The sequence below is a fragment of the Physella acuta genome, unplaced genomic scaffold, assembly GCF_028476545.2.
Source record: "Physella acuta isolate Inbredline_101_S28 unplaced genomic scaffold, ASM2847654v3 ptg000494l, whole genome shotgun sequence".
Lineage (NCBI taxonomy): Eukaryota > Metazoa > Mollusca > Gastropoda > Physidae > Physella > Physella acuta.
Window position 1 is genome coordinate 834,596 of NW_026732013.1, and position 22,393 is coordinate 856,988.

Genomic DNA, 22,393 nt, shown 5'->3' on the forward strand with positions numbered 1-22,393 from the left:
TATTATGTAGCCCACTGACTGGGGAGAGCTGACTAGCTGCTGGGACTTGGTTTAGTGCCTAATGGTTCTACATGGAGTTGCCAATGTCAGTCACTGGGGAGCCTATGAGAGCTGTCTGGATGCTGGAACACGCTTGTTGTGGTTCTACTCGGAGATCTGTTATTATTTATAGCCCTGTTGATGATGTTTGATCTGTTTGTTATCTATCGATCCCGTGTTGTACATGGACGTAATGGCGGCATTAATGATTCAGCTACTGGCAGGAAACAGAACGCAGACATCAGTTTATGGGGTGCAAACCTCGACTGTGGATTGTTGGAGCCTTCACAAGTGTGACGTCGCACGTGGATGGACGTCACAAGATAGATGGACGTCTCTCAAGGTGAATGGACGTCACAAGGTGGATGGACGTCACAAGGTGGATGGACGTCACAAGGTGGATGGACGTCACAAGGTGGATGGACGTCACAGGGTGGATGGACGTCACAAGGTGGATGGACGTCACAAGGTGGTTTGACGTCACAAGGTAGATGGACGTCACAGGGTAGATGGACGTCACAAGGTGGATGGACGTCGCACGGTGGATGGACGTCACACGGTGGATGGACGTCACAGGGTGGGTGGACGTCACAGGGTGGATGGACGTCACAAGGTGGATGGACGTCACAAGGTGGTTTGACGTCACAAGGTAGATGGACGTCACAGGGTAGATGGACGTCACAAGGTGGATGGACGTCACACGGTGGATGGACGTCACAAGGTGGGTGGACGTCACAGGGTGGATGGACGTCATAAGGTGGATGGACGTCATAAGGTGGATGGACGTCACACGGTGGATGGACGTCACACGGTGGATGGACGTCACAAGGTGGATGGACGTCACACGGTGGATGGACGTCACAAGGAGGATGGACGTCACAAGGTGGATTGATGTCACACGGTGGATGGACATCACACGGTGGATGGACGTCACAAGGTGGATGGACGTCACAAGGTGGATGGACGTCACCCATCAGTATGTGAACGGCAGCTACATACGGCATACATGTGTGATACGTGATACGCTGGTTGACATCCTTGACATGGACGTGACTGTTGGCTTTAACGTGACCCCTATCTGTAGCGTGACCCCTATCTGTAGCGTGACCCCTATCTGTAGCGTGACCCCTATCTGTAGCGTGACCCCTATCTGTAGCGTGACCCCTATCTCTAGCGTGACACCTATCTCTAGCGTGACACCTATCTCTAGCGTGACACCTATCTCTGGCGTGACACCTATCTCTGGCGTGACACCTATCTCTGGCGTGACACCTATCTCTGGCGTGACACCTATCTCTGGCGTGACACCTATCTCTGGCGTGACACCTATCTCTGGCGTGACACCTATCTCTGGCGTGACACCTATCTCTGGCGTGACACCTATCTCTGGCGTGACACCTATCTCTGGCGTGACACCTATCTCTGGCGTGACACCTATCTCTGGCGTGACACCTATCTCTGGCGTGACACCTATCTCTGGCGTGACACCTATCTCTGGCGTGACACCTATCTCTGGCGTGACACCTATCTCTGGCGTGACACCTATCTCTGGCGTGACACCTATCTCTGGCGTGACACCTATCTCTGGCGTGACACCTATCTCTGGCGTGACACCTATCTCTGGCGTGACACCTATCTCTGGCGTGACACCTATCTCTGGCGTGACACCTATCTCTGGCGTGACACCTATCTCTGGCGTGACACCTATCTCTGGCGTGACACCTATCTCTGGCGTGACACCTATCTCTGGCGTGACACCTATCTCTGGCGTGACACCTATCTCTGGCGTGACACCTATCTCTGGCGTGACACCTATCTCTGGCGTGACACCTATCTCTGGCGTGACACCTATCTCTGGCGTGACACCTATCTCTGGCGTGACACCTATCTCTGGCGTGACACCTATCTCTGGCGTGACACCTATCTCTGGCGTGACACCTATCTGTAGCGTGACACCTATCTGTAGCGTGACACCTATCTGTAGCGTGACACCTATCTCTAGCGTGACACCTATCTCTAGCGTGACACCTATCTGTAGCGTGACACCTATCTGTAGCGTGACACCTATCTGTAGCGTGACACCTATCTCTAGCGTGACACCTATCTCTAGCGTGACACCTATCTGTAGCGTGACACCTATCTGTAGCGTGACAGGTTGATGCAGGATCACCTGTCTGAAAGGACCTTTTAACAACTTAGCGATCCTTTCCACACATTTGTAAACTAAAAGTTTCAAGTTTGACATTCTGGCTTTGATTGGTTAATTGTGATGTTAGTTGGGCTTTCTGTGGTTAATTGTGATATCAGTTGGGCTTTCTGTGGTTAATTGTGATATCAGTTGGGCTTTCTGTGGTTAATTGTGATGTCAGTTGGGCTTTCTGTGGTTAATTGTGATATCAGTTGGGCTTTCTGTGGTTAATTGTGATATCATTTGGGCTCTCTGTGGTTTATTGTGATATCATTTGGGCTCTCTGTGGTTTATTGTGATGTCAGTTGGGCTTTCCCTAGTCAGTGATATCCCTTTGATATATTCTTCCTTTGTTAGGTTAATTGTGATGTCTGGTTGACTTTCTAACCTTCTATACAAATGCTTAGTGTATGTCATTCTAATGAATCCATGGTACTGTGCTGGGTCTAAGCTCTCAATGTTTTTTGGTCCTTCTTGCAGTTAGTGTTGCTTGGAACTAATAATTCTCAGCTTACAATTTTTAACTAAAGCCATTGTGACAAAGGTTCCATTTCTATCAACCGAGACTTACGAGTGCCCTGTTCTCATTGACTCGCCGCGCTTAATTCCCCACTTCACCCCAGCTCTGGTCGGCGAGAGAGGTCACGCTTTTGGTCATTAATTTCAACACCGGACACTCGAGCAACAAAGGCGTGACTGATTGATTTGATCACAATTTCTACCCTCCCCTGGGGCACGCCCCATGGCCAACTCCCATGGGTGAGCGAATCATCCCTCCACCCCTAACGATGAGAGGCGGGGTCCTAGAGCCGCTGGAGCCCGTGGACAGGGACAACCACATGTCCCTACAGGCGGTCATTGTCAAAAACGGGAAAATATTCATCGACAGCATCGACCCGCTGGACGATGGCGCTAACGACGAGAATAAAAGGATGGAAGAAGAGATAGATCGTCTTACAGGAGGGGACGACGACGACTTTATCGACAACAGCAAGTTTTCCCAGGAGGCGTTTGATTACTTTATGCGTGCTAATGATAATGAGGACGATATAATGATCTACAACCAGCTGAAGCCGGACAAGGAGGGAAACAACAGGAGCAACGGTCAAGCGGAATTCCAACACGACCACCGGCACCACTTTGAACAGTACGACTTTCACCCTCAGCATTACCACGAAGGAAGCGACGGGTCCAGTTTTCTTCCCGAAGTTCTCGACGACTTTTCTGGCAATCACGTGACTCAGCAAGGGAAAGGGAACTCTGGCAACGATAAGGGCAGTAACCATGTGTATCTGCGGCACGGGTCACCGGTCAGTATATTACACGACATTCGGCAGCTGGCCAACTATTGTTATAGCGGCCAAGAGAAAGACTACCCCGACCCTGACGGTGACCACCCCAAGGACACGAGCAGGGGAGGTCACCGGTACCGTGACAGTTTAAACCTGGAGGAGTACTCCACCTTTGATGATGACGTGGACAGGCTGCTGAGCGAGGACATGGACGCCTCGTGGCGTTACGTCCCCTTGTACCCTGAACATTATTATGGGTAAGTGCTTTTTCTTTGGGTTGTGCTTCTTGCTGGTCGCATCTCGCGGGGACTAAACAATGGGATCTTTTAAAGGGGGAGTGACTGAAGGTGGGATTTGTTGAAGGGGAAATGACTGAAGATGGGATTTGTTGAAGGGGAAATGACTGAAGATGGGATTTGTTGAAGGGGAAATGACTGAAGGTGGGATTTGTTGAAGGGGAAATGACTGAAGGTGGGATTTTTGTGGTGAAAGTGAGATGTGTAAGGAGGTGGTCTATGTTTAGAGGGAAAATAAAGGTATAGTAGTTTTGACCAGTGAATCATAGTATCCCAAAGTACATGTCCTCATTGCTACAGAGTCGAGAGAAGAAAATGTGGTAAAAATACAGACGGAAATAAAGGTGGTAAAATACAGACCGAAATAAAGGTGGTAAAAATACAGACTGAAATAAAGGTGGTAAAAATACAGACTGAAATAAAGGTGGTAAAAATACAGACTGAAATAAAGGTGGTAAAAACAGACTGAAATAAAGGTGGTAAAATACAGACTGAAATAAAGGTGGTAAAAAACAGACTGAAATAAAGGTGGTAAAAATACAGACCGAAGTAAAGGTGGTAAAAACAGACCGAAATAAAGGCGGTAAAAAACAGACTGAAATAAAGGTGGTAAAAATACAGACCGAAGTAAAGGTGGTAAAAACAGACCGAAATAAAGGTGGTCTAATGTGTTTAACCACCTGGCCTATAACAGCGCCATCCACCAACGAGAGCAGGCAAATTAGGGAATGTTTACACCGGAAGGGGTGGGCAGGGTACTGTGTAAACAATGGCTAGCACCACTTCCCTGCTGGGTAGCTTGATGTCTCATGCCCAGGTTGACTTAAACAACTTTTTTTTTGAGCGGGCAGACCTTGCATTGTTTATAGAAATAACGTTTTCCTACCGTAGAATATAACTTGAGAACCATTGCGACCAATCTAAAGTTTTATCTCATTTAAAGGTCACACGTTTTATAGCGAAAGTTATTCAATTGTTTAATTCACTCAACCTTGGGCCTTGTAATGTTAATAATTTATATAGTGGTAGTTTTTTTTTCGAAATAACTGGTGTTGATTACAAGTAAAATATAGAATTTGGTGAGAAAAAGAAACAAAAATTAACTTGGAAAAATACATGTGTATATAATATACAGGCAGCAGAAAGATAGATATCATAATAAATATATATATAATATCTATCTAAATATTAAGAGCCAAACTCCATTTTCCTTTTATTCGTAATGTATATACCATTTTGTTCTATATTTACCAAGGTATCCAGGTAAAGAAAGTTCGTGGCAAAAGCTCTTAAATTATTTCTCAAGTCAGTTCATTAAGTGGCTAATTCATATAGACATGTTTAGAAAAACAAAATTTTAAAACTGTTGTGAATATTTGAACATTAAAGATGAACAATCAGGTATAAGACTTTTTTGGGACAAAGACAGATTTAAAAGTAATGTTAATGATTCTTAAAGCTACGCAGAGTACATAAGTTAATTAATTTTCCTTGATAGTTCGCTTAAAACAGATGCACGATTTTTTCTCTCTGCCTAAATACTAGCGTTTCAGTTCAGATCAAACCATTGTGTTTGCTGGTTAAATAGTTGTGTGTTTTACTGCGTGTATTTTCTTATTGAATTTAACGTGTGTACTCCCTGACCCTCATCCCCAACAGTTCACTCGCGTCTCCTCCATGTTGGTGACCACTGGACACTGTGTTCGCCAGGGAAATATCGCCAACCTACGAACGCTGAAAACGTCTGTAGCGTGTTGAGGCCCATCTGGCTAATGAAAGTGGATGACTAGATTGATTTCATGGACCAATTACGGTGTCCCTATAATCTGTGCCCTCGATTTGATATGCTTGTCTCCATCGCTGTTTTTATTACCATTTGAAAAAAAATACCAATTACGGTGTTCATATAATTTGTGCCCTCGTCTTTGATATGCTTGTCTCCATCGCTGTTTTTATTACCATTTGAAAAAAAAATGTGTTCCTACCATAAAAACTTCATATTGATCTCACCTGTCTCCTGCTAGTCTTCACCAGGTTACTTACTCTCCAATCTGCCTTAGCCTATGTTGTTAGTCGGCTTAAACAGCGGTGTTTATTTGAGTGTTTCTTGGTTTGTTTTGTTCTGGGCGTAAAGTGGTTGGAGAAATATTGCCAAGCTTCTAACGAAAAGACGGCTGGTGGTTGTACAGCCCCCCCCCCCTTTAACCTCTAGTTCCAGTGTTATACGGGTGGGGTGGGGTGTAGTTGTACACCATCCCGTTAACCTCTAGTTCCAGTGTTACAAGCGTGGGGTGGGGGTGTAGTTGTACACCATCCCTTTAACCTCTATATACGGGTGGGGTGGGATGTAGTTGTATAGCCCCCTTTAACCTCTAGTTCCAGTGCTATTCGGGTGGGGTGGGGGTGTAGTTGTGCAGCACCCCTTTAACCTCTAGTTCCAGTGTTATACGGGTGGGGTGGGGGTGTAGTTGTACACCATCCCGTTAACCTAGTTCCAGTGTTATACGGGTGGGGTGGGGGTGTAGTTGTACACCATCCCTTTAACCTCTATATACGGGTGGGGTGGGATGTTGTTGTACAGCACCACTTTAACCTCTAGTTCCAGTGTTACAAGCTTGGGGTGGGGGGTGTTGTTGTCCAGCCCCTTAAACCTCTAGTTCCAGTGTTACAAGCGTGGGGTGGGGAGTGTGGCTGTACACCATCCCTTAAACCTCTAGTTCCAGTGTTACAAGCGTGGGGAGTGGTGGCGCGTATTTTCTCATTATCGGCTCATCCGGGTTACGCGAAAAGAAAAACCCGATTCCTAAAATAAATAAATGCAAGTGAGGAAGAAAATAGTTCCGGGAGCCTCCTTCAAATAACAATGGTTATCTGCCCCATCACGCACTGGTGGGGGGGGCTAGCATTGTGGGGAGATAATACTTGAGGTGCACAGACAAGTGGTCGTCCCCTCTTGTACAGCTATTTGTAGATCTGAGACAAAAACAGCGTGTGTATTTGCATGAGCCTTGTAATATATAACTAATCTATATATAACATCTGTTTTTGGGTTTGAAGCCATTGGAGTGTTTTGTTGGCATGAATTCATAATCGTTTTATACTTTTAAAAGTTAATTAAAAAGAAAAACCGTTAAGTTATGCCACCCTGACTAGATCAAAAGACAATGTAAATGAACTGGTCTCAAACGACACAGTACCGTTAGAAGATGAAAGAACAGGTAGCTTGTCCCGACATCTCACAATACACGTGCGCACAGGTGCACCTCGCGTGAGTACAGTGACAAACTCGAATGTCAGCCATGTTTGTCTTCGTGTATGTTGGCCGGGAGATATTTTTGGCAGCCATATGCCGCTGATTAGGCCAGGATAATGTAAGGATACAAGATTTGTTGTGCTGATTGTTTACATCTTGCTTGACGCCGCCACTTCATTCATTCTTTGATCAGCGCTTGGTGACTCTAGACGTGGGACCTACTGTTGAGTGACGTCAACATTCTCCAGCCTTTAAAAGCGCTGTGGATGTGTGTGGGGTGCCGTGGTGTTATGTGTGTGGTGTGATGTGTGTGGTGTGATGTTTTGTGTGTGGTGTGCTATGTGTGGTTATAGGGCTAGTTTTCGGTTGCCGGTTTATGTAGGTACAATTGATAACACGTGAATATAGCATAAAAAAAGTACACATTAAAAATACTTTGGAGAGGTTCTACATTATTTTTGTCGTTCTGTTAGATTAAGCCCAAATATGTCCCTAGCAAGACGTCGCTAGACACGACTGTATTTAACATAGGAACTATGTAGGATCACACAAACTTCCAACACATTGTTTCCAGCAAGACGAAACATTGCGTGAATGGTCTATCGGAACAACTACTTGAGATGTAAATGACAGGGCAACATAGGAAGGGCGTGGACAGACACACTGATGTTAGATAGGTGAATAACAGACTATGTTGGGTTAGGAAACACACACACACAAGCAAACAAACAAACAATTACTTCAAGGTGGTTGAAACTTCTGTGACACCGGAAACGCTTTAAAGCAGTTTTGAAATTCACTCTAAGATCTACAACCTTCAGAAAGGGCTGGAAGAAGTGGGGTGTGGGAATTGGAGGGGTGTGAACGGGAGGGGTGTTAGTGATGGAAAGTGGGGTTACGTAGGGGAAGTGATTTTTAAACGAACCTCGTGTTCAATTTAGCTTTTTCTGTTAATGGGTGCGTGGGTAGCTTTCTTTTTCAAGTGCAGGGGGGGGGGTATTTTGTCAGTATCTAGGTCAAGGCCAAGAAATGCAAATTGGCGCGTAATTTTTTTTTCTTGGCGAGGCCATGGAATAAAGAGATGCAATTTGACGCGCGCTTAGGAGGATTACGTTTTCTCAATTAGTGACATCTCCCGTGTTAGATGGAGGCAGTGACATCTAAAGGATGGGGCTAGGGTTTGTGACATCTAAAGGATGGGCCTAGTGTTAGCTAGGGCTTGTGACATCTAAAGGATGGGCCTAGTGTTAGCTAGGGCTTGTGACATCTAAAGGACGGGCCTAGTGTTTGTGACATCTAAAGGACGGGCCTAGGGCTTGTGACATCTAAAGGACGGGCCTAGTGTTAGCTAGGGCTTGTGACATCTAAAGGACGGGCCTAGTGTTAGCTAGGGTTTGTGACATCTAAAGGATGGGCCTAGTGTTAGCTAGGGCTTGTGACATCTAAAGGACGGGCCTAGTGTTAGCTAGGGTTTGTGACATCTAAAGGATGGGCCTAGGGCTTGTGACATCTAAAGGACGGGCCTAGTGTTAGCTAGGGCTTGTGACATCTAAAGGACGGGCCTAGTGTTAGCTAGGGCTTGTGACATCTAAAGGATGGGCCTAGTGTTAGCTAGGGTTTGTGACATCTAAAGGATGGGCCTAGGGCTTGTGACATCTAAAGGACGGGCCTAGTGTTAGCTAGGGCGTGTGACATCTAAAGGACGGGCCTAGTGTTAGCTAGGGCTTGTGACATCTAAAGGACGGGCCTAGTGTTAGCTAGGGCTTGTGACATCTAAAGGATGGGCCTAGTGTTAGCTAGGGTTTGTGACATCTAAAGGATGGGCCTAGTGTTAGCTAGGGCTTGTGACATCTAAAGGATGGGCCTAGTGTTAGCTAGGGCTTGTGACATCTAAAGGATTGGCCTAGTGTTAGCTAGGGCTTGTGACATCCATAAGAAGGGTACCGTGAAGGTTAGAAACCTCCGAATAAAAGTTGCACCAATAAATTGTTTTATGAAGCTCCAGCGAACAAGAACAGTTGGGAGGAGCAGGAGTAGCACACTACCTCCCCTCATCCCCAAATTAGACTTTCTGTCCCCCCCCCCTCTTTCTCCAGTATTCGCAAGTACATTTCATTCTGAATACACTACGTACAACTGCGCTATGTAGAGCTTGCATATTTTGACCCTTGTAAGTGTGCAGGGGTCAAAGTATACAACCTTGACAAGTGCTGAAGATTGGCAGCTATTGATATGACTCGTGCTTAATGTATTGATTCCTCTGTGGTCTATTGGCTAGAGATCGATAACGGGTCACATCATGGTGCTGGACATAATAACTGCTAGACCATTGTGTGGGACTCGATAACTTGTATAAATATACGAGCTGACCAGCGACGTAGCATACGCCGCTATTTAATTGTTTTATTTCCTATTTTACAGTAATTCATAATTTGTGAATTCGACACTACCAATGCTGCGGCTGAGAATATTTTGCATTAAAACACTACCAGTAGTTAGTTAAGGACGGTTATCCACATCCTCACTTTCCACTCACCCCCCCCCCCCCCCCCCCCCGTGAAAGCAGCCGTCCGTGACGACAAATTACAAACGACAATAAAAGATCAAGCAGAACTACCTCCCCTTATTTGCAAATAATTTAAAAACTAAATTATCTGCCTTTAATATGCAGTAAGCAGGGAGCTAACCCACCTCAGTCAACATGAACAACGTTGTAGTTAACCTAATATGCAGTAAGCGGGGAGCTAACCCACCACAGCCAACATGAACAACGCTATAGTTAACCTAATATGCAGTAAGCGGGGAGCTAACCCACCACAGCCAACATGAACAACGCTGTAGTTAACCTAACATACAGTAAGCAGGGAGCTAACCCACCACAGCCAACATGAACAACGCTGTAGTTAACCTAACATACAGTAAGCGGGGAGCTAACCCACTACAGCCAACATGAACAACGCTGTAGTTAACCTAACATACAGTAAGCAGGGAGCTAACCCACCTCAGCCAACATGAACAACGCTGTAGTTAACCTAACATACAGTAAGCAGGGAGCTAACCCACCTCAGCCAACATGAACAACGCTGTAGTTAACATACAGTAAGCGGGGAGCTAACCCACCACAGCCAACATGAACAACGCTAAAGTTAACCTAACATACAGTAAGCAGGGAGCTAACCCACCACAGTCAACATGAACAACGTTGTAGTTAACCTAATATGCAGTAAGCGGGGAGCTAACCCATCTCAGCCAACATGAACAACGTTGTAGTTAACCTAATATGCAGTAAGCGGTGAGCTAACCCACCACAGCCAACATGAACAACGTTGTTGTTAACCTAACATACAGTAAGCAGGGAGCTAACCCACCTCAGCCAACATGAACAACGCTGTAGTTAACATACAGTAAGCGGGGAGCTAACCCACCACAGCCAACATGAACAACGCTATAGTTAACCTAACATACAGTAAGCAGGGAGCTAACCCACCTCAACCAACATGAACAACGCTAAAGTTAACCTAACATACAGTAAGCAGGGAGCTAACCCACCACAGCCAACATGAACAACGTTGTAGTTAACATACAGTAAGCAGGGAGCTAACCCACCACAGCCAACATGAACAACGCTATAGTTAACCTAACATACAGTAAGCAGGGAGCTAACCCACCACAGCCAACATGAACAACGTTGTAGTTAACCTAATATGCAGTAAGCGGGGAGCTAACCCACCACAGCCAACATGAACAACGCTATAGTTAACCTAACATACAGTAAGCAGGGAGCTAACCCACCTCAACCAACATGAACAACGTTGTAGTTAACCTAACATACAGTAAGCAGGGAGCTAACCCACCACAGTCAACATGAACAAGGTTGTAGTTAACATACAGTAAGCAGGGAGCTAACCCACCTCAGCCAACATGAACAACGCTATAGTTAACCTAACATGCAGCGTGTGGTGTAAATCGGGAACTTGATGAGCCTTCAAGATGCGGGTATCGTGTTTTAATTGATGGCCTTTTGTCGCTGGCCCCACATTAGGGCCTCTCTATCACATTCGTCATGTAATCAAGCCATCAGTTTATTGAAATCTCCATTTAGATTAGGTTAAAGTCTCCTCCAACATATACAAGGTAATTAAGATCTCCCTATGATCAAGATATATCCTCCAACTTAAAAAAAAAGTAATTGAAATCTCCCTTTGATCGAGATAATGTCTCCCCCAACTTTGAAGGACGCATGGACAGCCCTGGGTTGTTGCTGCTCTTGTGGGACCTGGTGGTGTGTTGCATGACTGCACACATTTACCTAACTTAATTATCATTAGCTTTTCCATCAACGCTAGGTTTCATATCAACTGACCGGCTTTCTGAATGGTTCCATCAACTGACCGGCTTTCTGAATGTTCTATCAACTGACCGGCTTTCTGAATGTTCTAACAACTGACCGGCTTTCTGAATGTTCTAACAACTGACCGGCTTTCTGAATGTTCTATCAACTGACCGGCTTTCTGAATGTTCTATCAACTGACCGGCTTTCTGAATGTTCTATCAACTGACCGGCTTTCTGAATGTTCTAACAACTGACCGGCTTTCTGAATGTTCTAACAACTGACCGGCTTTCTGAATGTTCTAACAACTGACCGGCTTTCTGAATGTTCTATCAACTGACCGCCTTTCTGAATGTTCTATCAACTGACCGGCTTTCTGAATGTTCTATCAACTGCTAGTGCGGTCCGATCAATAATGTGACCGTTCAAGCCAGACAGCACTTATCGATATGAAAACATGACACGAGGGCTGTACTACCCACGTGTTGATGCAGACACGAATGTAAACAGACCTGCTGGTAGAGCTTACGGTGGGATAGACAAAGTTTAGACGTGGGCCATTCTAACACGTAGGCCGAGTGTTATGTAGCACATGGATCTAGTCCTTGCAACACGTAGAATCAGTAGAAAGCCCCAATGTGTTTGCCCTGAAGTCAGTAGAAAGCCCCAATGTATTTGCCCTGAAGTCAGTAGAAAGCCCCAATGTATTTGCCCTGAAGTCAGTAGAAAGCCCCAATACGTTTGCCCTAAAGTCAGTAGAAAGCCCTAATGTGTTTGCCCTGAAGTCAGTAGAAAGCCCCAATACGTTTGCCCTAAAGTCAGTAAAAAGCCCTAATGTGTGTGTGTCCCCGACATAAAACCTACAGGGTAACAACGACGAGTTTCTGACATTTGGGATCAACGCTTCCAAATTTTGGCGTGTGGCCATCTTATGGAGAAAGTGGGATCAATAAATATATATTATAGATGCTCAACAAAATATCTTGAAAGCTAGAAATGGAATCGATACCAACAGCTTAGAGGATCAACCTACTGACGCTAGAGCTGATAGGAAGATTCTCGAATTTCAAATTTGTTTTATGATGGGAATAAACAGGCCCAACTTTCTCGCGTGAAAATTTAGAAACATCGGTAGTTAGCAGGCAAAAGTTAAAACGAATACTGTTCCTTTGTCTCATTAACATTTGTCTGGACACCTCTGTGTGAGGGCTACCCTGTTTGTAGTCAACCCTGTGTGAGGCCAACCCTGTGTGAGGCCAACCCTGTGTGAGGCCAACCCTGTGTGAGGCCAACCCTGTGTGAGGCCAACCCTGTGTAAGGCCAACCCTGTGTAAGGCCAACCCTGTGTGAGGCCAACCCTGTGTGAGGCCAACCCTGTGTGAGGCCAACCCTGTGTGAGGCCAACCCTGTGTGAGGCCAACCCTGTGTGAGGCCAACCCTGTGTGAGGCCAACCCTGTGTGAGGCCAACCTTGTCTGAGGCCAACCTTGTCTGAGGCCAACCCTGGGTGAGGCCAACCCTGTGTGAGGCCAACCCTGTGTGAGGCCAACCCTGTGTGTGGTCAACCCCTGGGTGTGGTCAACCCTGTGTGAGGCCAACCCAACCCTGTGTGAGACCAACCCAACCCTGTGTGACACCAGGCCAACCCTGTGTGAGGCCAACCCTGTGTGAGGCCAACCCCTGTGTGAGGCCAACCCTGTGTGAGGCCAACCCTGTGTGAGGCCAACCCAGTGTGAGACCAACCCAACCCTGTGTGAGACCAACCCAACCCTGTGTGAGACCAACCCAACCCTGTGTGAGACCAACCCAACCCTGTGTGAGGCCAACCCTGTGTGAGGCCAACCCAACCCTGTGTGAGACCAACCCAACCCTGTGTGAGACCAACCCAACCCTGTGTGAGGCCAACCCTGTGTGAGGCCAACCCTGGGATGCCCCCATCCCCACCCCCGTGTAACTAGTTCTAACGTTCTCTTTTGTTGCCCCACCCCTCAGCTCTGGCCAGGAAGTCCAACGTGTCAGCGTCATCACAGACTTGCCCAACTTGCTCAGAGACAACAACGCAGAATGCATGAGACGTGTGGTGCCCAAGGTCAGGGTGAGTACACACGTTTGTTCCGTGCTGTGGAATATCATACGACGGTAACACAACATATCAAGACAGACAACCAGGTAATATCATACGACGGTAACATATCAAGACAGACACCCAGGTAACCAAACAAAGCAAGACACCACGATTGTAAAACAAAACACAAACAACGGTATACATTCACACAAAGGTAACCAAACACCCAGTATATTATCCTCACTGCCATTAAAGATCACAACCTCACTCTTTGCCCATCCCCTATCTAACCCGGTATTCCCCGTCGCCTGCACAATTATCTCCACAATTTCTTTTTTTTTGTCATTTCCACTTCCCAGGCCTAGCTCAAGCGTTTTAAAATGCGTATGTAAGCTCTTACATCACCCCCCCATGTCCCTCCCGATAGAGCCACTAGACCCCCCTCCCCTCTTCGCCCGTGTCCCTCACGATAGACCCCCTAGAACCCCCACCCCCTCTACACCCTATCCCTACCGATACAGCCACAAGACTTCTGCCGTTAATGAAGCTTACAAAAAAAATTCTCTGAGAAAAAAACATTATTTTCACTTCCCTTAATTTTATTCCTCGTTTATTAAACAAGGTACGTTTACAATGGGCTTTTGTTAAAATATGCCATCTTGAAACGTATAGATAATTATGGTTTGGGCAGGTTATGTGATAATTTAACTCGAGATGTATGAGCATGTTGATTGTTGGGAGATATTCCCTCCCACATGTAGCGATAAATTATGACCTGCCCACCTACCTACGTTACAGCAGATGTCTTGGCACGTGCTGCACATTGGTAGATTGACGAAACAACGCCAATGAGTTAAACATCACATCATAAAAAAATGTTCAGCTAAATACAAATACATGGGTTGTTTATTAATATACCAGCCCCCTCCCCTCGTGGTATTGTACTTCTGCCTCTATATGTAATAAAGCTGTTGTATCTAACTAAAAATCTTATGAATAAGCTGAGTGCATTTTACATGTAAAACATTGGTAGCTAATGTATGCCGTCGATTTCAATAAGCTTTAAAGAGCTGATTGAGGCGAATGAAGGAATCCTCCCCCCCCCCCCCCTTCCCGTACCTGTTTTACGTGCCCGAATTACTCCCGCTAGTCTCGTGTTATTAGGGGCGGGGGTTACCTGTTGGTAGACCCGTGTTATTGGGGGCGGGGGTTACCTACAGGGGGCCTGCTGGTATAGCATCAGTAGCTGTAAACAAATGGGGAGATGAATCGCTGTAAAGGGGGTTGATGTGAAACCTGAGTTATTTGTCCTGGGCCAGATAAACGGTCGAGGATGATTTTAATGGAAGTCGGTGCAAGCGGGGATCAAAACAATGATAGTAAATCAGCAATCGTAGACTGGGAGGTGTGACATGTGATTTACAACAATCTTAGACTGGGAGGTGTGACATGTGATTTACAACAATCTTAGACTGGGAGGTTTGACCTTTGATTTACAGCAATCTTAGACTGGGAGGTGTGACATGTGATTTACAGCAATCGTAGACTGGGAGGTTTGACATGTGATTTACAGCAATCTTAGACTGGGAGGTGTGACCTTTGATTAACAGCAATCTTAGACTGGGAGGTGTGACAAGCCATAACACGTAAATGGCCCCATTTTAAACATTGAGGTTCTAATGACATAAATAATGCCCTAGTTTAAACATTGAGGTTCTAATGACATAAATAATGCCCAAGTTAAAACATTGAGGTTCTAATGACATAAATAATGCCCAGTTTAAACATTGAGGTTCTAATGACATAAATAATGCCCAAGTTAAAACATTGAGGTTCTAATGACATAAATAATGCCCAAGTTTAAACATTGAGGTTCTAATGACATAAATAATGCTCAAGTTAAAACATTGAGGTTCTAATGACATAAATAATGCCCAGTTTAAACATTGAGGTTCTAATGACATAAATAATGACCAAGTTAAAACATTGAGGCTCTAATGACATAAATAATGCCCAAGTTAAAACATTGAGGTTCTAATGACATAAATAATGCCCAAGTTAAAACACGTAGATGTTCCTGTGACATTGATATGGCCAAGCTAATACATTTCTGCCACAGACCTAAGACCCTCTACCTGTTGAAGTTTCTATTACACTGGTGTAAAGTACAAAAGATGCAGCGCCAAAAACGTGGGTTATATTTAGACGGTTTGCCTTGCTGAGTTGTTAGCTAATATTCGGTGATGTGGACTAGTGGGGAGGGTGTCGGGGTAGTGGGGAGGGTGTCGGGGTAGTGGGGAGGGTGTCAGGGTAGTGGGGAGGGTCTCGGGGTAGTGGGGAGGGTCTCGGGGTAGTGGGGAGGGTGTCGGGGTAATGGGGAAGATCGGGGGTAGTGGGGAGGGTGTCGGGGTAATGGGGAAGATCGGGGGTAGTGGGGAGGGTGTCGGGGTAGTGGGGAGGGTGTCGGGGTAGTGGGGAGGGTGTCAGGGTAGTGGGGAGGGTCTCGGGGTAGTGGGGAGGGTCTCGGGGTAGTGGGGAGGGTGTCGGGATAATGGGGAAGATCGGGGGTAGTGGGGAGGGTGTCGGGGTAATGGGGAAGATCGGGGGTAGTGGGGAGGGTGTCGGGGTAGTGGGGAGGGTGTCAGGGTACTGGGGAGGGTCTCGGGGTAGTGGGGAGGGTCTCAGGGTAGTGGGGAGGGTGTCGGGGTAGTGGGGAGGGTGTCGGGGTAGTGGGGAGGGTGTCGGGATAGTGGGGAGGGTCCCGGGATAGTGGGGAGGGTCCCGGGATAGTGGGTAGGGTCCCGGGATAGTGGGTAGGGTCCCGGGATAGTGGGTAGGGTCCCGGGATAGTTGGTAGGGTCCGTGGTAGTGGCGACTAGTGGGGAGGGTACAGTGGTAGTATAAAGGATCCCAAAAGAAAACAAGCTGCGACTGCAAAAAAAAAAAAAACAGTTCTATTTTGCGGCACTCTAAAAATATTTAAACAAACATCAGCCGCGTGGCTTTGCTATTAAAATGTTTTCCATTGGAAAGTTTTAATTAACGGTCGTGCACAGCGGTTCTCAAGTTATATAAGGAAACATGTTTTGAACATGGTTTTGTTTTGATCATTAGTCGCTATCCAACATTAGCGTTATGTCAGTTTGATGGTTGCCTTTACGGTCTGAGCCGTTCTTAACGCTGTTTATGTGGTAGTAGGATAGCTTTAACTATTCTGTTACAAATACGTGGTAGAAGGATAGCTTCAACTATTCTGTTACAAATACGTGGTAGAAGGATAGCTTCAACTATTCTGTTACAAATACGTGGTAGAAGGATAGCTTCAACTATTCTGTTACAAATACGTGGTAATAGGATAGCTTCAACTATTCTGTTACAAATACGCTGCATCCCGGTACAGTTGTATTCTCGAGTGATCATGTGAACAGGATAAAGTAACATGTATGTAGCAGTAACTGAGACGAGCTTGAAACCACGAGAACCACCGCTTGAGCTGGAGAAATTGTTTTCTCTAGCACTAATAGGCCTCCATGCGCGAACCGTGGCTGGCAGACGTTCAAACTTGGCGTCTCTCACCCACATCATTTGCTGCAGCTGCCATTTTACGGGGGAAACATTTTTTGCCATTGTTCATTTGATGCTCTATTGCGGTATCGGTTTGTTTTTTATCTTCAGGCTTGCTGCAATTTATCGTCCGTTTTTTTATCCTCACTAACCCAGTTTTGACAGAGAGTTTTAAAATAGGAACGCAAAATTTGTCGTTTGTCAGCTAACGTATGAAGTTTATTTTCGCTCTTGAAGCAGTTGCCTACCTTCATCCAGCATTGATTTATTTCTCGGTCTGGTGGCAGAGTTTGTGAGGTGGATACACAGCAAGCTTGCACTCCCATAGTAGTCGGTGAAGGACTTGCACAGATGGCACATCTCTCTGTAGTAAGTGCTGACCTTGCACATCTAAGTGCTGACCTTGCACATCTAAGTGCTGACCTTGCACATCTAAGTGCTGACCTTGCACATCTAAGTGCTGACCTTGCACGTCTAAGTGCTGACCTTGCACATCTAAGTGCTGACCTTGCACATCTAAGTGCTGACCTTGCACGTCTAAGTGCTGACCTTGCACATCTAAGTGCTGACCTTGCACATCTAAGTGCTGACCTTGCACCTCCTGCTGAAGTCAGCCTTGTTAAATCCTAGATGAACCTGATGCCGTGTGATGTCAGAAACCACTAGAACGAGAGCTGTATCTTCCCTCAGAACATCTCTGACACTCACCATTTCTTCACTCGGTCAGTCAGTCTTGCACTGTTTGCCTCAGATAGTGTCGATAGTGAAAATATCACAGAACACGTGGCCCATTATAACCTATTGTAATGTGAGCACATTTCCAGCAAGTAAAGGCTTTGTTCGGTTGACATTTGAGACATCTTGGTGATCTCTGTTATTTTGTTCGGGCAACATTCACGATCATTAGAGTCATTGTTTGTATGGAGTTTGACCGGGTAGTATTTCAAAGTTTGATGGTCAGCCATTGTTTACCTCAACCGTTTTCACGGGTAGGGTCTCAGTGTTTGATGTCAGCTATTCTCAGGCGATCATCTAAAGGCTGTCTCAGGCCGACACTCGACCAAGTGCTGACTCCCAGCATCTAAAGGTTGTCTCAGGCCGACACTCGACCAAGTGCTGACTCCCAGCATCTAAAGGTTGTCTCAGGCCGACACTCGACCAAATGCTGACTCCCAGCATCTAAAGGTTGTGTCAGGCCGACACTCGATCAAGTGCTGACTCCCAGCATCTAAAGGTTGTGTCAGGCCGACACTCGACCAAATGCTGACTCCCAGCATCTAAAGGTTGTGTCAGGCCGACACTCGATCAAGTGCTGACTCCCAGCATCTAAAGGTTGTGTCAGGCCGACACTCGACCAAGTGCTGACTCCCAGCATCTAAAGGTTGTCTCAGGCCGACACTCGACCAAGTGCTGACTCCCAGCATCTAAAGGTTGTGTCAGGCCGACACTCGACCAAGTGCTGACTCCCAGCATCTAAAGGTTGTCTCAGGCCGACACTCGACCAAATGCTGACTCCCAGCATCTAAAGGTTGTGTCAGGCCGACACTCGATCAAGTGCTGACTCCCAGCATCTAAAGGTTGTGTCAGGCCGACACTCGACCAAATGCTGACTCCCAGCATCTAAAGGTTGTGTCAGGCCGACACTCGATCAAGTGCTGACTCCCAGCATCTAAAGGTTGTGTCAGGCCGACACTCGACCAAGTGCTGACTCCCAGCATCTAAAGGTTGTCTCAGGCCGACACTCGACCAAGTGCTGACTCCCAGCATCTAAAGGTTGTGTCAGGCCGACACTCGACCAAGTGCTGACTCCCAGCATCTAAAGGTTGTCTCAGGCCGACACTCGACCAAATGCTGACTCCCAGCATCTAAAGGTTGTCTCAGGCCGACACTCGACCAAGTGCGGACTCCCAATATGTAAAGGTTGTCTCAGGCTGACACTCGACCAAGTGCTGACTCCCAATATGTAAAGGTTGTCTCAGGCCGACACTCGACCAAGTGCGGACTCCCGGGCTCGACTTGAGGGGTACTTGTGTGGCGGATACATCAAAAGCCGCCAGGGTAAACCGATGTGTAGTGAAAGGTTCGGATGTTTATTTGCTCCCTGTCCACGCGCTCTTTGATCTGATACGTGGTGTCCATCGACTTCTGGGTCAGTTGGGCAATGAGCAGGTCACAGACCCCTTCATATTCCACGAGTACCACCCTCCTACGCCCCCTCCCTCCCCCCCCCCCTCACTTATTATGCTTGGAACCCGTTCTGACCTGGACCCACAGGTGTAGCGTACAAATCATCACTTAAAAACTCATTTCCTGTTACCAGGACGTCTATTGCCTTCTGGTTTCATTGCTGAACGGTGTAAACAAAACAAAATACCCAGCATCGTCGTGGTTGTATCAGCTAGTTGTTTCAGTTGTTGCATGTGTAGGTTGTATCAGTCAGTTGTTGCATGTGTAGGTTGTATCAGTCAGTTGTTGCAAGTGTAGGTTGTATCAGTCAGTTGTTGCATGTGTAGGTTGTATAAGTCAGTTTGTTCAGTCAGTTGTTGCACGTGTAGGTTGTATCAGTCAGTTGTTGCAAGTGTAGCTTGTATCAATCAGTTGTTGCAAGTGTATGTTGTATCAGTCAGTTGTTGCATGTGTAGGTTGTATCAGTCAGTTGTTGCATGTGTAGGTTGTATCAGTCAGTTTGTTCAGTCAGTTGTTGCAAGTGTAGGTTGTATCAGTCAGTTGTTGCATGTGTAGGTTGTATCAGTCAGTTTGTTCAGTCAGTTGTTGCAAGTGTAGGTTGTATCAGTCAGTTTGTTCAGTCAGTTGTTGCAAGTGTAGGTTGTATCAGTCAGTTGTTGCATGTGTAGGTTGTATCAGTCAGTTTGTTCAGTCAGTTGTTGCACGTGTAGGTTGTATCAGCGTTTTAAAACCAGAGATTTGACGTCAAAGTCAGGTTGTCATCGAATCAGACACTATTGTCATGTCAACAACGCTACTGTTGTCATGTCAACAACGCTACTGTTGTCATGTCAACAACGCTACTGTTGTCATGTCAACAACGCTACTGTTGTCATGGCAACAACGCTACTGTTGTCATGTCAACAACGCTACTGTTGTCATGTCAACGACGCTACTGTTGGCATGTCAATGATGCTACTGTTGTCATGTCAACGACGCCACTTAAAATCCCTATTGACTGACAGCAAGTGTAGCCTGTTGTTCTAAACGTTCGTGTCCTATTTAACCAGTGACGTTTGGCTGTAGGATGTAGCTTTTCTTCTGCCACTTCAACTGCTTTTGTTTTTTAATGAACCATCAAAGGTTGGCTGTTTTTAACACGTCGCAACAATTACTAGTTTAAATTCTTTATGCCAACAAAAAATAAAAGATTCTTGTGTTTTTTGTTGGTTTTTTTACTTTGGGCTTCCATTACTAAACGGGGGAGGGGAGGATGGATACATCGGGAGAAATTAGGCAGTGAAACAAAGTTGAAAAGATGGAATAGCTTTCCTATTCTCCTTACTCCTGTGAGAACTACTTGCCCTAACTACCTAACTGCCCCGCCCAACTACCTGCCCCACCCAACTACCTGTCCCACCCACCCACCTGCCCCCCCCAACTACCTGTCCCACCCAACTACCTGCCCACCCAACCACCTGCCCCACCCACCCACCTGCCCCACCCACCCACCTGCCCCACCCAACTACCTGCCCCACCCAACTACCTGCCCACCCAACTACCTGCCCACCCAACTACCTGCTCCACCCACCCACCTGCCCCACCCACCCACCTGCCCCACCCACCCACCTGCCCCACCAAACTACCTGCCCCACCAAACTACCTGTCCCACCCAACTATCTGCCCCACCCAACTACCTGCCCACCCAACTACCTGCCCCACCCACCCACCTGCCCCACCCACCCACCTGCCCCACCCACCCACCTGCCCCACCCAACTACCTGCCCCACCCAACTACCTGCCCCACCCAACTACCTGCCCCACCCAACTACCTGCCCCACCCACCCACCTGCCCCACCCACCCACCTGCCCCACCCAACTACCTGCCCCACCCAACTACCTGTCCCACGAAACAGTCTGCACCTAAAGTAGTTCGAAACTGTTGCATATGTTCTCCCAGCCGATGTTTTAACTACCAAGTTGCGTCATTGCCACAAACAGTTGCGGTTGCATACCTTTGGTTTTACCTGTTGTTACCATTGGCACCTGGTGCTTTCACTGAAGCTGTTAGTTTAAACCTATGATTGCTGAGTTAAAAAACAATCACGTTATATTTGCTAACAAACTGGTGTACTTGTTTCTTTAATCTGTTTAGCCAGATGGGATGTTTGTAGGGGAGCTGGGGTACTTAGTTTCCCACAATTGATTCTATCGTTTCTGGTCAACTTAAGCTCGACGTTAACCAGAGCGACACACCTAATGATGGTCTAGTGTGGTACCCCCAACACACTCCCATACACTATGATGGTCTAGTGTGGAACCCCCCAACACACTCCCCTACACAATGATGGTCTACTGTTGCCTACACTATGATGGTCTAGTGTGGCCTACACTATGATGGTCTAGTGTGTCCTACACTATGATGGTCTAGTGTGGCCTACACTATGATGGTCTAGTGTGGCCTACACTATGATGGTCTAGTGTGACCTACACTATGATGGTCTAGTGTGGCCTACACTATGATGGTCTAGTGTGGCCTACACTATGATGGTCTAGTGTGACCTACACTATGATGGTCTAGTGTGGCCTACACTATGATGGTCTAGTGTGGCCTACACTCTGATGGTCTAGTGTGGTACCCCGTAGTCTATGATGGTCTAGTGTGGCCTACACTATGATGGTCTAGTGTGGTACCCCCTAGTCTATGATGGTCTAGTGTGGCCTACACTCTGATGGTCTAGTGTGGCCTACACTCTGATGGTCTAGTGTGGCCTACACCATGATGGTCTAGTGTGGCCTACACTATGATGGTCTAGTGTGGCCTACACTATGATGGTCTAGTGTGGCCTACACCATGATGGTCTAATGTGGCCTACACCATGATGGTCTAGTGTGGCCTACACTATGATGGTCTAGTGTGGCCTACACCATGATGGTCTAATGTGGCCTACACCATGATGGTCTAGTGTGGCCTACACTATGATGGTCTAGTGTGGCCTACACTATGATGGTCTAGTGTGGCCTACACCATGATGGTCTAATGTGGCCTACACCATGATGGTCTAGTGTGGCCTACACCATGATGGTCTAGTGTGGCCTACACTATGATGGTCTAGTGTGGCCTACACTCTGATGGTCTAGTGTGGTACCCCGTAGTCTATGATGGTCTAGTGTGGCCTACACTATGATGGTCTAGTGTG

General features: G+C 46.7%; 1 protein-coding gene across 6 annotated transcripts in view; it reads left to right on the plus strand.

Annotated features, from left to right (window-relative positions):
• LOC131944511 (serine/threonine-protein phosphatase 4 regulatory subunit 4) overlaps window positions 1–22,393 on the plus strand; it is a 57,534-nt gene that overhangs the window by 14,420 nt on the left and 20,721 nt on the right. For 4 of the 6 annotated variants that reach the window (XM_059305181.1, XM_059305183.1, XM_059305182.1 and 1 more), the window contains 2 exons: window positions 2,708–3,776; window positions 13,391–13,493. In XM_059305181.1, coding sequence (XP_059161164.1) covers window positions 2,983–3,776; window positions 13,391–13,493 — 897 coding nt within the window. In that variant the 5' untranslated portion in view covers window positions 2,708–2,982. Of the gene's footprint in view, window positions 1–2,707; window positions 3,777–13,390; window positions 13,494–22,393 lie in introns of those variants that run through there. The other 2 variants (XM_059305185.1, XM_059305186.1) reach the window with 1 other exon arrangement.